The 15415-nt window shown below is 42.2% G+C and overlaps 1 protein-coding gene across 1 annotated transcript in view; it reads left to right on the top strand.

Moving 5' to 3' along the window:
- The first annotated feature begins 5436 nt into the window (after nt 1-5436).
- ENPP2 (ectonucleotide pyrophosphatase/phosphodiesterase 2) overlaps nt 5437-15415 on the top strand; it is a 72744-nt gene continuing 62765 nt past the window's right edge. Inside the window, 3 exon segments of the mRNA XM_032686294.1 lie at nt 5437-5457; nt 5459-5549; nt 5552-5658. Of these exon segments, the coding sequence (XP_032542185.1) occupies nt 5437-5457; nt 5459-5549; nt 5552-5658 (219 nt within the window).

Below are 15415 nucleotides of genomic sequence, written 5' to 3' on the forward strand. Positions count from 1 at the left end.
AGCTGGAGAGGACAAGAAATAAGAATTATTATTATTATTTTCTTCTAAAAAATTTGACCAATTTCCTCAAACCCAAAAAGATCGAGATGTTCATATACTTTGGAGATTCAGCTTTGTTTTCAGGAAGATGAAAATCCAAGCACTATAGTAATGGTGGCCAATGCTCTGATCTTGAATTACAAACAGTGCATGAACAACTCAAGTCATGCCATGGCTGTTGGACCAACAGATGCTTGCTGGCACAGAAGCTGGTGGGTAGTCGAAATTCCTCATCATACTTCAAAAGCTGGTCTTGGTGTATCACCTGCAAATCCATGGGTGTGTCCAACCAGTGTCCTGTAGTAGGACCCCTTCGAAGTCATCAGTCCTTCCTCTGTAAGCCTTTTCTGGAGTTTCTTGACTTCTTCCTTCTCTGGGGTATGTTGGCTGTATTTGTAGCTGTGTTTGTTGGCTGCTCGCCTATGGATCAGTGTTAGCATCTGGTGCGTTGCTCTTTGGTGAAAAAGGCACCATTGCTCTTGGTGAGAAGTTTTGTGGGGAGTGTGTAATTATCATATTTATTTAACCTTCATAACCCTTATTCCTAGTGGAATATCTCATGTCAGGCCTTTATAGTCAGATTTCAACAGTGGATTTTCTGTAGCAGATAAGAGCAGCCTTGAAACTTGTTGTGTTCCCTTCTTTAGGGATTTTATCAACTTGTTCCCTAGTTACAATTTGTGAGTTACTGTTTCATTTAAGAAATCTGTACATCTTGTTCAGGATGTAGAATTTGACATAACTTGTATATATTGTACAAGATTAGGAACTTCAAAATAAGGTGGATCTGTATCTGTGTTAAAGAGATATTTGGAATAGGGCATAGGGATTGGCTTTGGGCAAGAAAACCAGTAGAAGAGAAGGACAGGAGATATAGAAAGCAATGCTTTGGTGATAAGGAAAGTAGATAAAGGAGCTATGGTGTCAGCCCTCAAGCCAAGAGCAGGATCTTGTTTGATGCTGGTAATGCTCTGTTCTCCCTGTGGCTTTTCTGGCGTTATCCAGGACTTGGAGTGCCCTGCATGAACGCCAAAGCGATAAGGCTTTAATATATCTCAGCTAGTTCGTGCTCTCACCAGGGAAACCTTCAGCCCATGCAGAGCCTTTTCATGTTGGTCAGGGACAACTAAGCTTTAGTTTGTGATCTTTATGATTCTTCACGTATCCACACTTTGTCTCCCCACACACATTTACCCCCAACTACTGTTTATGGCCATTTCTCTTCCATCCCAAGCTCCCCATGGCAGATACTCTCAGGGAGGTGGATCCTGCTGGTGCAGGTTTGTAAAGCTGTGCTATTTTATAACTGGTCATAGCCTGGTATAGTGTGGTCAACAGAGCTCAGGAGAGGAAGATTAATCTTTTGATAGATGATCTTTAGAAGCTCTGGGTCTGATGACTTTTCAAAGTGAAGATACATTTTTGCACAAACTGAGAATAAAAGGTATCATAACATCTCCCCTGGTGGGAAAAGTCTAGTGGAAATAAAACAACATTTCATGATACAAAAAATGCTGTTGAACAGAAGTGGTAAACCTCTGGACTTCGAGCAAAGCTGTTATGCAGCTGCAACACTGTAAATGAAGGGTTAAGAACCAGAAAATGTGCCATGGCAAAGTCAGAGATACAAGACCATAGAATCCATTCAGATTGCAGAAGGAGTAACTCCAGCCATGCCTAGAAGGTTGCTGGACAAAGTATGCTTTTTCCATTAGCTCAGCTCATGCAATTATGCTTGTACAGAATTACATATTTCAGTGCAGTTCTGGCCACAGAAGCTATTTCTTCATGCTCAGACCTGTTTGCAGGAGGTGAAACTAAGCCGGGTCATTGGAGCAGCAGAGAAACTCCTAATGAAATAAAACCGCATGAGGCTGTACTTTGCAGGGGGTGGATGGCTGGATTAGGCAGCATATTAAGTAATCCCCCAGGATATTTTTCAACTGTAATTCACACTCAATGATCAAATATGGAACAGATTAACAGGAGGAGGAGTTGTATATTTCTCGTAAGTCACAATCTTCTTTTATTCATGACTATCTGAAGTGCAGTTTTTTTGAAGCACTGTTTTTCATGATTGGTTTTAGTGCTGTACTACTCATGGCATATTTAACTGCCAGTATAATTTTCTGATTAATTTATTTGCATCAATATCGTTTAAAAATGAGTGCAGAAAGTGCAGGGATTAGAAGTAGTTATGTTCAGAAAGTCTTTATTTCTTGCAGGCTGGGACATCTACAAACACAGCTTTTAAAAGTAGGATTTTAATGTCCAGCCCTGCCCTGATCTGAGCAACTTGTGTCTTGTTGTTGCCTAAAGCCAAGTCCAGAAAGCAGATCCATCACCCCTGATCACAACTCACTGAGGATGTGCTGCAGGGAGAAGCTGTTTCATATTTTCACAAGGGCATTTAGTGAGGAATAGCATGAAACTGAAAGAGGGCAGGTGTAGATTAGATATTAGGAAGAAATTCTTTACTGTGAGGGTGGTGAGGCACTGGAACAGGTTGCCCAGAGAAGCTGTAGATGCCCCATTCTTGGAAGTGTTCAAGGTCAGTTTGGATTAGGCCCTGAGCAACCTGGTCTAGTGGAAGGTTCCCTGCCAGCTGGTAGTGGGGTTGGAACTAGATGAGTTTTAAAGTCACTTCCAACCCAAACTGTTCTATGATTGCGTGAAAATGCACTGATGCCCACAGTCTGTAAAAAAGAGTGGTGGTGGCACCGCACAGGGGGTCTTAGGGGTCTTAACTAAATCTTTATACATACACATTTAAAAACTCTCTGTTTATGGGTAGAAATTCATTCCTAAAGCCCTTCAGGTCAGGCACTGGCATCATTGTGTGCTCCTCTGAATGTATCCTGCCCCCGGCCACTGCCCCTGCTTGAACCATGGTAGTTGTTGTGCATTAATTCTGACGAAGCATTATCTAAAGCAATACCCACTGATCCCCATGACATCCTGGGACAGCGGCGTCTGTTTTGCTAAACAGCCTGAGTTTGTTTATACAGAATGAGAATTGCCCAAGATTTATTTTAACTGAGTATGACTCAAAAGAAGTCAGGAGCTGTATGACCAAGAATAATGTGGTGTTAAACTGATGTAAAGATCAACCAAAATATTTTTAGATTGCAATTAATATATTGGGAAATACTAAATCCTGCTAGTTCCTGCAAACCATGCTGAAATGAGACTGAGTAGGGAAGCTCATGCTTTTCTCCAAATACAGGTATATTTTAACTCTGTAAACGTGGAGAAATCATTTAGTTTGTAAATGTAAACATGTCTTTATTTGGCAGAGCACTTATAACAAAGAGTTTAAATCCCTCTGCTGTAGAACAGATGTATTTTCATGGGGCAGCAAATACTTAGAAGTGATAAGCTAAAATTAAAAAAAAAAGGAAAATTATATTAAAGTGAGATGGGGATAAAAAGCTGCACATTAGCTTCTAAGGAAAGTGAGACGCATCTCTTTTTACTTGGAATTCAAACAATTATTAGGGAACACAGTGTTGGGAACAGCCTGCTATGAGGTGGAGATCTGTGAGTTTGCTAGCTTGTTTCTTTGTCTTCGGTACATTTCTGCTCCCTTCACTCAGATATTTTGCTTCTAGATATTACAGAATATATGTATATTTTAATTTGCTTGCATTTAGTACTTGTAGAACTCTAACTGGATTTGTATCTAGAATTTTTTGACCTCACATATGCAGAAATATTTGTCAATCAAACACTTGTAATCTGTCTGCTTCTGTGATCTCTGTGCGTTATCACATACTCTGTGCTATCTTTCCAACAGCAGCCCCGTTTCATTTATGATACAGGACTTACTACCTTTGCAGTAACTCCTCAAATCTTTGATTTTATCCTCCTTTTTAATGTTTGCTCTCTTAAAGGACTGATGTTGAGGGAAGGGGCTGGAGAGAACATGGAGATTGGATAGAGAGATTTCACAGTGGGGTTTGATTTTGTCTGGGCGATGGGGCAGGATTTATTTCAGGACAAGAAATTCCCTTTCCCAGCATGCACACCACCACATCTTTTTATGAGAGATGTGGGCTGTGCTGAGGGGGTGGTGTGTGACAGACAGCCAGCCATGACCCCACTCCTGTATCTCATTGTGACTGTGAGCACCTCTTAAAACTCCTTTCCTTTGAAATAAACCTACAGTGTGATCCATGGTCTTTAAGGGGCTCAAACACACCCAGAGAAGATGATCTTCAGAGAGGTCAACCATTAAGTGTGAGCAAGTTTCACACAGTGCTGAGCATACACAAAGATCTCTTGAAGATTTATAACTTGGCAAAATTTGTGTGGAATGTGATAGGGTTGGACGAATGTATTCACTTGACAAAGGCCATTCTTTCCCGGTCCCCAAAATCCAATCTGTTGCTCTAGGGTATGTAAACCTGAGGTCTATTTATGGAAAGGACAGATATTTTTGTTAACATTAGTATAACAAAGAATGCATCCTTTATTTTAATCTCAAAAAGGTTCAGTGTATTTTGCTGTAAGTTAAAAATAGATTAAAAACCCCAACTCCTTTCACCACAAAAATATCAGTGCAAATTTAAGTTTGTCAGAGCAATAAACAGCAAAAATCAAGGTCTTACAAAGGAAAATTTGCCTAACCTGAGAGTCACACTGCTATTAACCTTCCCTGTAAACTAATAAAAAATCACTCTGAGGGACCTTCCTTTCACCTGCAGCGTTCACTGACATATCCCAAGGAAAAGGTGATGAACTCCGTCTTCACCCCCCCATCTCCGGTCCAACTAGAGAGATATTTTTGTTTCATGTGTGCTATGTATTGACAACCACTATTTTATATCCCATCAAGTAAGAAGCATTCAAAATACTTAAAAATCGCAGTTAGAACAAATTGTTTTATAATAAATAAGTCACTCCAATCCATTAAAAACCCAAAGGCCCTGCCGGTCTTATCTGGGTACATAAATTTAAAATCATATGCACTCTAGCGAAGGTGGTCTGAGCTTAGAAGTGGCTCCTAGGCTGGCTCAGGGTGTGGGATTGGAAGTTGGGGTACTCTGGTTTTGTAGTTAAACTTCTAAAAGCGGAAAAAGCACTCCAGATAGCAGATTCTGCTGCAGGACTTTTGAAAGTGAAGAAAATAATCCTATCCATTACTGAAGAGCTCTATTAAATGATCAGAAGAAGCTTGGCACCACCTTGTTATCTGCACATGACCTCTCCTGAGGCATCTGTGGCAAAAAATCAAAAAGAAAAACGACAGATTAAACAAGCGCCTCAGACTGCTGCATTTGAAAGCAGAGCTTCGGGACAGGGCCACTCTCCACAGAGTCGTTTCAGGCAAAGGTCACATGTGTGCATATAAAATCATTCCTGAAAGCAGTGCCTTTGTCCCCCAGCTATCTCCGAATGGAGCCATTGTCCTGCCGGGGGCAGCTGGCACCCTGACTTCAGCCACGCTGCACTGGGAACTGAGGCCCAGGGTGGCCGGGCAGCCCCCCAGGATCCAGCCTGGGGCCAGGGCAGCCACGACCTCCCCAGGGAAGCACATCTGCCAGGAGCTGCTGTCAGGGACAGGGCAAAGCAAAGCTCCCACGTCGAGCTTCGGTCATGGAGAAAAAAGACCCACTGGTACGGTAGGCACATCTGCCCTCCCCTTCTACCATTTGTTTTTTCCTGGCTTGCTAAAGTAGTCTTAAATAAGTATAATTACAAGCAAACTCAGGCTATGAAGTAGCATAAATGTGTTTTTGCAAAGTGCAACTTGGATTGGGATTTGGCAAGTAGGAAGTCCTTCCAAAGTGCATTCAGGGGTGATGTTGGAAGTGCTCTGACTCATGAGTAAAGGAGAAAGTATTATTTATGCACAGAGAAGAAAATGTATTTTACAAACCATAGTAGATCTCTTATAGCTTCTTTTGCCTCCTGAAGATGTTTTCTCTCTTAACCTTTTTAATATAAACTGCCTTTCACATATATTCTTACCTTACAGCAGTACCAAAATTGGCATCCAGCACAGACAGGATCTTGTGTTTTGTTTATATTTATGTCCTATTATATTAATATTATGCTAGTACATAATTATGACTTTAAAACTCCCACATCACTTGGCTTTTGATTTATATTAAAATTTCCAGTGTCTGGAGCTTCACTGGTAAAGTCTTGGGCTTAAAGGCAATCTGTCTCAAAAAGGTTCCTATTAAAGGCACCTCTCCCTAAGCCTTTTTCTCCAAAGGAAATACATGAAGTTCTTTAATCAGGGCAGTAACACCCCAAGGATCTGTAATTTTTTTCCATAACTCCCTGTGCAACAAATGTAAAGTGCTGATTAGAGAGGCAAATTGATAAGGAGTAATAAAACACTGCATGCCTGGCAGTTCCCCTCCATATAGTTGGACTCATAATGGTTTTGATTACTCTGATTTTGAAGTATTTATCATCGGGTCCCTCTTTTGAGTCTCTTTTGCTTCTGATTTGCTTAGACTTTGATTGTGATTTGCTTCTAATTACTACTGATCTATGCAAGCTTCCTGTCAGCATGTGTTGGTGCTGTGCAGGCTGCTCCTTATTGCCACCACATCTGTGATGGGAACGCTGAACTCTGCAAGTGGAACTGGGATGCTGACTTGTCATTTTGAGGGTGTCAGGGTTCTGTCTAAATCTTACATGAAAGCTCCAGCCCTCCCTACTGGATGTGTGGTGGGTGATAGGGAGGTGGGCTGGGGGTTGGCAGAGAGCAACTGGTGGGTAGGGAGAGATAGTGGGGGGTTGCCTGTACCTAAAAGAAAGAAGAGACTGACTCTACCCCTAACACTGGCTGCCCACAGGTGACCAGCTGAACTGTTCAGGGACAGCAACAGACATTTTTAGATTAAGAGCTTCTCATCAAGTCCAAGTTTGTAGAGATGTTTCCTTCTAGGAGGCTGGACTGTTTAGGATGTTAAGAAAACAAAATAGTTCTTCATTTGTGTAGCAATATTTATTCTACAAAATCTTAACCTTGTTTCAGAGGTTATAGTATGAAGGTTAAACTATGAGTTTAATGTCACTGCAGCGGGGAGGTTTCCAATTATTCATCAAGGATGCCAGCTCAGTTTGAATGCCAGACAGCTAAAGATATGTTAGCATCATTCTTGTAAGCTGGAGCTGTTAAAAATAGTGCCCACACAGCAGCCTTTACCAAAAGATGCCAAAGGTAATCCTTTGACATTAGCTGAACTGGAAGTGGGAGTAATGAATATTTGTGAGAGATGAATGAAGAGTGGCGGCACAAGACTGCTGCTGGCAGTGCTGGGGTAGCACCAGTTGTACAAATTCTGTGCTATTCTGAGTGCTCATTTATGGCAATTTCCCAGATTAATGGACCATCTATGGAAACACAGCAGAATCTGCTATTGCTGGCTCACCAGTAACACAAATTGGTTTTCATGTGCTTGCAAATCTGGCAGCACCATTGACCTCTGCAGCACCTTACTGGATGGGGACTTTTGAGCCTCCCCAGCATCACTCTCCTCATGCCACCCACACCAGCCCAGCTGGGATGCACCCTCCCTTGGGCTCATCACCAGCTGAGATGACGATTATGTTTGCAGGATGTCAGACCAAATGATCTCACAGGCCTTCTTTGTTTCAAAACCCACGAAACTGGGTGTGCTTCACACAGAATAAAAGACGACAGGGTCACCGTCACTTTGGTACACAAAAAAGATGTAAAATAGAAATAAACACATATGGGTTCTATCATCATTGGAGAACTCTTTTGCTGTTGTGTACTGTTTAAATTCTGTGAGAAAGATTCACAGGAGATGGTCTTTTGTCCTAGCAGTCTTCATATTTCAGAGTATTGAAGAATTGCTTAGAAGTTCCAGTTGATAGTGCTGTACATGAAAAATTGTATGAAAAGAGATTAAAAATAAAAAATAATAGCAGGTATGCTCAGCTCCTGCCCTCTTGTACTAAGCCAGACAGAACTTTTCTCCTATTGCAGATGGACCTTCCTTACATCTGGGACTGGAAGATTGTCAGATGCCTCCTCTTCTAATACAATTCCTATCCAGCTGCTCTTTTAATTTCTATGGGGGATTTCATGTCCTTCTTATATGCTTTTTATTGTAAAGTACCTCAAAAGTTTCATCTATAATCTTTCTCCTTTGTTTATATAATTTTATCATTGAATTTCATCATCTCTTGTAGAGATTTTTAATAGGAAGCTGTGGTGGGTTGACCTTGGCTGGCTGCCAGATGCCCACCCTGCCATTCTCTCACTCCCCTTCTTTGACAGGGTAGGGGGAGAGAATAAGATAGGAAAGCTCATGGATTGAAATAAAGACAGCGAGGTCACTTACCCAATTAGTGTCATGGGCAAAACATACTCCATGTGGGGGAAATGAATTCAATTTCTTGCCAATTTAAATAGATTTAGATAGTGGGAAGCAAATAAAAAAATTAAACCAGCACCTTTCTTTCCCCTTTTCCCAGTTCTTCATTCCTGGTTCCTCCACCTCTCCCCACCATCCCAGGCAGCACTGGGGAGATGATCAGTATATAACAGCCCCTCTCTGCTGCTTCTTCCTCCACACACACCTCCCTACCCCACTGTGGAGCCATGGGCCGCAGTCCTTCAGGGCAAACCTGCTTCTCTAAAGTATTTTCCATGGGTTGCAGGGGAATCTGTGCTCCGGTGCCTGGACCACCCCTTCCTCTCCTTGCTTGATGACCTTGGTGTCTGCAGAGCTGTTTCTCTTACTTTTCCTCTCACTCCTCACTACCTGCACCACATTTTTTACACTTTTTCTGTATGTTCTACAAGAGGTGCTGCTGGGCCCATGAGAGACTCAGCCATGTCCTGCGGTGGGACCAGCTGTCTCCGGCCCAGGGCAGCCCCGGTCTCTCCAAATAATGCACAATTGTACATATTTCTGGATTCTCACCTCTGATCTTCTGTTTCAATGTATTTTTTGGCTATTTAAAGATTTTAACTTGAAAGCCTTCTAGTTTTGAAGCCATCTCTGACTTTGCTGTCACTCATCTCTTCATTAGCTTTATAATTTTTTTCTTTTAAGAAGTTCTTGGAAACTCATCCTTGACCATAACCTCATTTTCAAATCCCATGTCATCTGGTGCAGAAATAACATTTGTGGGACATGGCCAGAGTTGTTCCTGCTGTTCTCCTGAAGCCCTCTCTCCCACAGCAACTGTCTCCTGTCCCCATCACTGAAATTTCACATTTTATTCCCTTCACAGATTTCTGTTTCCTGCTGCTGCTTGTTAATGGTATGTTCAGCTGAGGTCCTGCCTCTCATCTCTGTGGATATATGGATTATCCTGGGTAATAATGCTTTGTTCATGCAGGACTTTTGATCTAATGCCAAATTTGAAGATTCTGGCTCTATACTGTCATATGTGGCTGTGCAGGCAGCTGTAGGGACATGGCAGGATGAGCTTCTGAGGCTGCCAGGCTACATGTGCACTTAGGCAGGACCAGCCCACTAATTCCCAGATGGGTCCTTGTGTATACACACAAACCAGCACATCAGGTCATTCATTTGCCAGAAACTGATAATTTGCAGGGGGAAAAATGTGGTAACTTGAAGAAAGGAGGATTGTACAGCTATGTCAGTGCAACAGCAGAAGTTGTCAGAGCCAGAGCAGGCAGGACTTCTTGAATGGGCTCCACACTCACTCCGGGTTTTAGGGAGAGCCCTGTGCAAACCTGGGACAGGATTGGAGCACTTCCCTCAGCTCTTTGCCAACATCATAACAAAGCAGAGGGAGGGAATTCATCCCAGGGATGGTCCAGGGACACCACATACCACACCGTGAGTTTTCAATTACGTGACTCCAGCAGCTGGGCTCTGCAGAATTGCTCCAAACTGCCTTATATGAGTGCAAGTCCTTGAGGCAGGAGGAGATTTTGGTGCAGCAGGATGCACCAGCGCTCACGACAAGCAGCAGTAAAAAGGGGAAAGACAATTAACTGCATTCCAAGATAGAAGTCACTATCCATAGAACATTTGCTCACCTATTGCTGCATATTTCGCCTGGCAGAAAAACCTTTTAAGTCACATTAGCTGTACGTCCCTGGTGCTGTTGATGAACGCGATAACTTAAAAACCTTTTCTGGGCAATGGCAAGATAATGGGGGAATGGGACAAGGGCTGACAGGGCTTATTGGAGCTGGGAGAGGATGGTGGTGAGGGGCTCGTGTTCCGGTAGCAGCAAAGGGGGATCAGCCCTGCACCAAATTCAGTGTTGTGGCTACCAAAGTGGACAGGAAGACTCTGCAACTGCAAGGACTGAAACAAACTGCTGCCCCTCCAGCTGCGCCAGCTCATGGTTTGGTGCATCAGCATCAGCCTCAGGTGTGAGTGGGATGATGGGAAAGGCCAAAGGTGGCCTGTCACTCATCCTGTATCACGATCAGTGAAGGATGTTCAGTAAAATACCTAAAGACTTCACAGGCTGTATAAAGAGAAAATATGGCTTGGTTCAGCCATCTTTGGAGAAAGAAGAGTAGGAGTTTGTGGCTGCAGTCCAGTATCTGCAGCAGATGACATTGGAAGCACAGGGCTCAGCCCAGGAGAGGTACAGCTTCCTCAGTCATTTTAGGCATTCCCCAAAGGCTCTCTTTGCATGCCCAAAACAAATTTTGGCTGAGACAAAACATCCAGTGGATGTTTTACACACATGGTCACTATGAAGGTGGGAGGAGAAAATGTCCTGACGAAGCAATACTTTGTACATAATTGAGTTGCCATCACGTATAAATGCTTGTTTTCCTTTCTTTCCATTCTGAGGCTGCACAGCTCAAGTGGCAGTGAAGGCAACAGACAAACCACAGACAAGGTCACCCCTCCAGGTGGGACAGAGGGAATGTTATAAGATTGAGTGAAATTCCCTTGGAGCTGATGCCTCTTCATTCAGGACAAACGTAAGAAGCCCTTAAGTGCCTCTTGGATATCCAGAACAATAGGATTCCTTTTTCTGCTCAGGGAAACAGCATTTTTTTTGTACATTCCTTGTAAATGATAGGATTTTACCAAAGAATTCTTGATGCCACAGTTTAAGTCCTCTTCTAAAGAAACAACCTGAAGGGTCCCCATCTCAGCTGGCTGCCAAGTCCAAAAGGATTCATTACTCAGGTCATTTGTCCTTGGCCACATAAATTCAATGCACCTAAAGAGGCTCCATTTTTCTGACATCCCTTAACATGTAAAGGACTTGTGCAGTAGAATACAACTGAAACAGCATTAGCAATAGCACAGAAATCACAAGGATGTTTTTCTCCTTTCAGACCACACAGCAGTGGGAACAAGAAGGAAATTCCCTTTTGGAATTTCTAAAGCTCTGTTCTTCTAATATATTTTGTCCCTTTTCACGCTCAGTACTAATCTATCTTTTTCTGCCCTACCATTGCTCAGTCAAGCCAGCCCAGTATTCCCCACAGATGGCAGAAGATGACTGTGGCAGCCATGGCATATGACAGTCATGGGATATCTACTATGCTCTCCTGGCAGTTGCTGTTGTGCTGTTGGCAGCATCCGGTCTGGTTTGTGTGCTGAATCTGCCACCCCTGCAAAGTTTCCCATGCCTCTGCCCTGAGCCCTCTGTCCTGCAGTCTGACTGTACTTCCACCTGCCCTTATACAATGGGGCTTTGAGGTTGGCTTATTTGTTTTATTCATAATGCATCAGAGTAGGAAGCAACAAAAACACAAGTTTTCCTAGTGTTGCATTGTTTTTTTTTTAATCCAGTGCTTTCCAAAACTATGCTGAATTATTTGCAGAATCAAGCAGACGCTTCAGCAGGCTTAGACTGCCAACAAACAGGGGTATGAACTTCAGGTTATAGTCCCATACTCATTTGCAAAACAGCTGTCATGGCTTAAACTACCACAGAGGAAGCTTGTGCTCCTGCTCTGTCTCAGTGCAAAGAGAACTCAGTTTACCCAGGAGTACTGGGTGATCCTCCTCTGCTGACTTCAGCTGTCACCTGAAGATGTTGCTGCTCCTTGCCTGTTTCCATCATCCATCCTGGCTTCTTTGTCCAAAGTGTGTTTGTTTTGAAGGTCATTTAATCATAGTGTTCCTCAGCACCAAGCTGAAGGAAGATCACTCAGGCAGTGAAACTGCCATGCTCAGTGTGGTGCAGAGGAGGGGTTGCAGGCTGGGCAACTCCTCTGCCAAAATGAGGAAATGTTGAATTTGCATACCTGAACAGGGACAGCAGGCACCAGAGGCTTTCCCTGTAGCTGGCAAAGCTATTGCTGGAAAGGGGGGTGTCCCCATTCTCTTCACCAGAGCAGTAGTTTACTCAAGTCCTTTTTACATGGGTTGAATCAGACACATACAAAAGTGTTTGGTTTCAGTGTCTCGGAGAAGCTTTAGCAATGGATAGTGAAAGGATAATAAATTAAATCATCCCAGCTGTTTTGCAGGTTTTGTGGATGCCCAGGAACATCTGTTTCTGCCCTGAGAATCTTCAACAAATACAATATCTAGCTGACTTCAGTCTTGTCTGCTGTGAAAAGGAGATTTACCAGGTTGGGAACCTTCTGTGAAGGCTGAGCAAAGCAGAGGTCTTTTAGTCTGCAGCAGTCAGCAAGCATCAAACCAAGGAACTGTTTCTTTCTGAAAGTCTTGTTTTGCTAGATAAAAAAGATGAGTTAAACAAAACAACTCAGTAAGATTATTTGCTTAAAAATAATGACAAAGTCTATTAATGTTTAAGTGACCTGAGTTTCCCTACAGCTTATTTAATTCATTATAAAAAAAAAAGATTCTTTATTCCTCTCCAAAGTTTTATGTTGAAAAGGTGAAAAAATATTTGCATAAGCCCCCTAATAATCCTTATGCAAACCCATGCTAGCAGTTGCATATTTTTGACTGCTAGCATTTTTCTTCTTTTTTTTTTATATTGCATTCCTGCAGACTTTGAAATTTATTCAGTTACGCATTATATGTATTTAAAAAAAAAAAATCCAGCAATGGATCACATTGTTTTGTTGCTGAAATGTTACTTATACTTTTCTCACTCATAAAAAACAGGGAGTACTGTTCCAACAGGATGTTTTTCCCTTTGTACTTACATTTGTCATCTTTGCACTCAGCTGAAATCAGGAAAAAAAAAAAAAAAAGCTGGCCTTCAACTGAACTGGGGGTGGCACGTTTCAGCTTAGCAAAATTTGTGATGCTTGGAAAGTGGCCCATCTGTCCGAAATGACCTAAAAAAGCAAGATGCAATTGTTTTACGCTTTTGTGCTTTGCCATTAAAACAGGCAGCAGCAGATGCACGTTCAGAAATGCGGGTTGGTGAGCGTGTGCTGCGGTGACTCCACTCCCCTGGGAGCAGAACAAGTCAGGGGAAGAGAAAAGCTTGTCCGTGCCCCTCCCGCCTCTCCCCTGCTCACGGGATGCTCCTTAGTTACAGTGCCCGTCTTGGGGGTCGGAAATTGCAGTTTGCAGCTCACTGTATCTCACAGACACACTGCTTCCAGGGCTGAGGACCAGAGCAGGAAACTCATACAGCTGCAAAACCTGTCAAAAGAAGGGAATTTTTTAACCTGTTCTGACTTGCAGTGTGACCCTAGGAATGGCTGGGGTGAGAGGATGGAAGTGATAGCAGGGACTAGCCAGTCTGCCAGCTCTGGTGGTAGACACTTGATATCTGGATTCTACTTGCTAGGTTTATTTCTGTTCTGAAGGAAAAGGGCAAAAAAGCCACTTATTTCCAAGGTAATGGAATACCTCACCCCTCTCAACAGCTGGGGATAGCTTAAACTTGTGTAAATCATAAAGATGAGATAAATCAGTTCACCCAAAAAGAGGTTGTAGATGGGATTATGTTTGTGACAGTGTTAGCTGTGTTCTCATTTATGCATTTTTCTACGAACAAAAGCCTGGACAGTTCCTATTGTATCCTCCTCCCCATAAATGTTCAGGGAGCCACTCAGTGAATCAGATCACGCAGTTTAGGCAGCATTAACAGTTGTTATTTTAATTGTTCAGAGAACATCTCTTTTTTGTCAACTGTTCTAAACTCTTTGGGATTTCCTTGTCTTTATGCTGGACTGATTGCATTTAGTGGTGCAGTCTTGCAGTCTTCATGCAATTAAAATAACTCTGCTTGAATTCAACTCATGCTCATGTGAAGTGGGTTCAAGCTTTTTTTTTTTTGTTTTAACTTCAACACTGCCAAGGCCTGTTCTGTGTTGATGCATTCATCTATCATGCCCCCCAAAAAAAAGCTTTCATATGTGCAGACACTTACAGGTCGCTGTAACAGCAGTCAGTTCTTCAGCCTTAGATGCCTCTTATATAAAGAACCAGGAGCAAAATGTGTCCACCTGAAGACATGTCCCTATTTGTTGTGGGGGAATTCTCTGTTTCCAGCCTGATCCCTCTGCTTTTACTGCAGAACTATTGATGCCTCAGAGCATGGACATCCGAAACCTCAACTGCAGGCAAGTTGAGAACAATATTCATAGTGATGAATCTCTTTAATCTGAAATTAAATAGGATTTTGCTGTTTTGAAAATATCGATGGAGTTTTTCCAGATTAACTAGAAGAAAAATATTAATTAAAATACTTCTTTCTTGATCCAAGTGCCAAAAACATGAACAAAATAATCTGTTTCAAACAAACAGAAACTCTTGTCTGGCAGATAAAGCAAAGTAAACAAAACAGTATTAATTATATCCATATTTTACTTGTAGGGAAGAGATTAGCACTTGGAATTTTTTTATCATATCCAAGCCTTGAGCTTGAAAATTGTGCCAAAGTAGAGTTTGAGCTGAGGGTAAATGTGATTAAGTAGGAGAGATATGTTACAGGATTATTGTAGAAGTCCCCAAAAGACATTTTATATATCCAGAGATTCAAAGCTATTATTCCACTGAGAAAGGTTCAAACAAGGCAAAGGATGTACATACAAGTTGCACAAAGAAACTAAACATATGATTTGAAATCTAGAAAACCTACTTTTTACATCTTTAAGTAGTTCTACCACCTTTGTGGGTTTTGTTTGTTTGTTTGTGGTTTTTGTTTGGGTTTGTTTGCTTTGGTTGGGAGGTTGTTTGGTTGGTTTTTTTCTCCTTTAGCTTTAACTCTTTGTTTCTGAAGGTCTTTGGTTTTTATGGGATGTAATAGGTTGTATAACTTATAAAATTCAAATAAATTACTGTGTGTGGCACATGCAAGGTACCATGCAAGGCCCTTGAACCTCCAGATTACTGTATGGGGGTAGGTGGGTAGATTTCATACCACTAAAGTCTACAGCTCCTTTAGAAAGAAGGATGTAAAGCTGTTGGTATGCACCTGTGACACCCATCACCAATTCAGGCAGAGGAAAACAAGGATGAGGACCTGAATACATACTAAACTTCACATA

Source organism: Chiroxiphia lanceolata, chromosome 1, assembly GCF_009829145.1.
Source record: "Chiroxiphia lanceolata isolate bChiLan1 chromosome 1, bChiLan1.pri, whole genome shotgun sequence".
Classification (NCBI taxonomy): domain Eukaryota; kingdom Metazoa; phylum Chordata; class Aves; order Passeriformes; family Pipridae; genus Chiroxiphia; species Chiroxiphia lanceolata.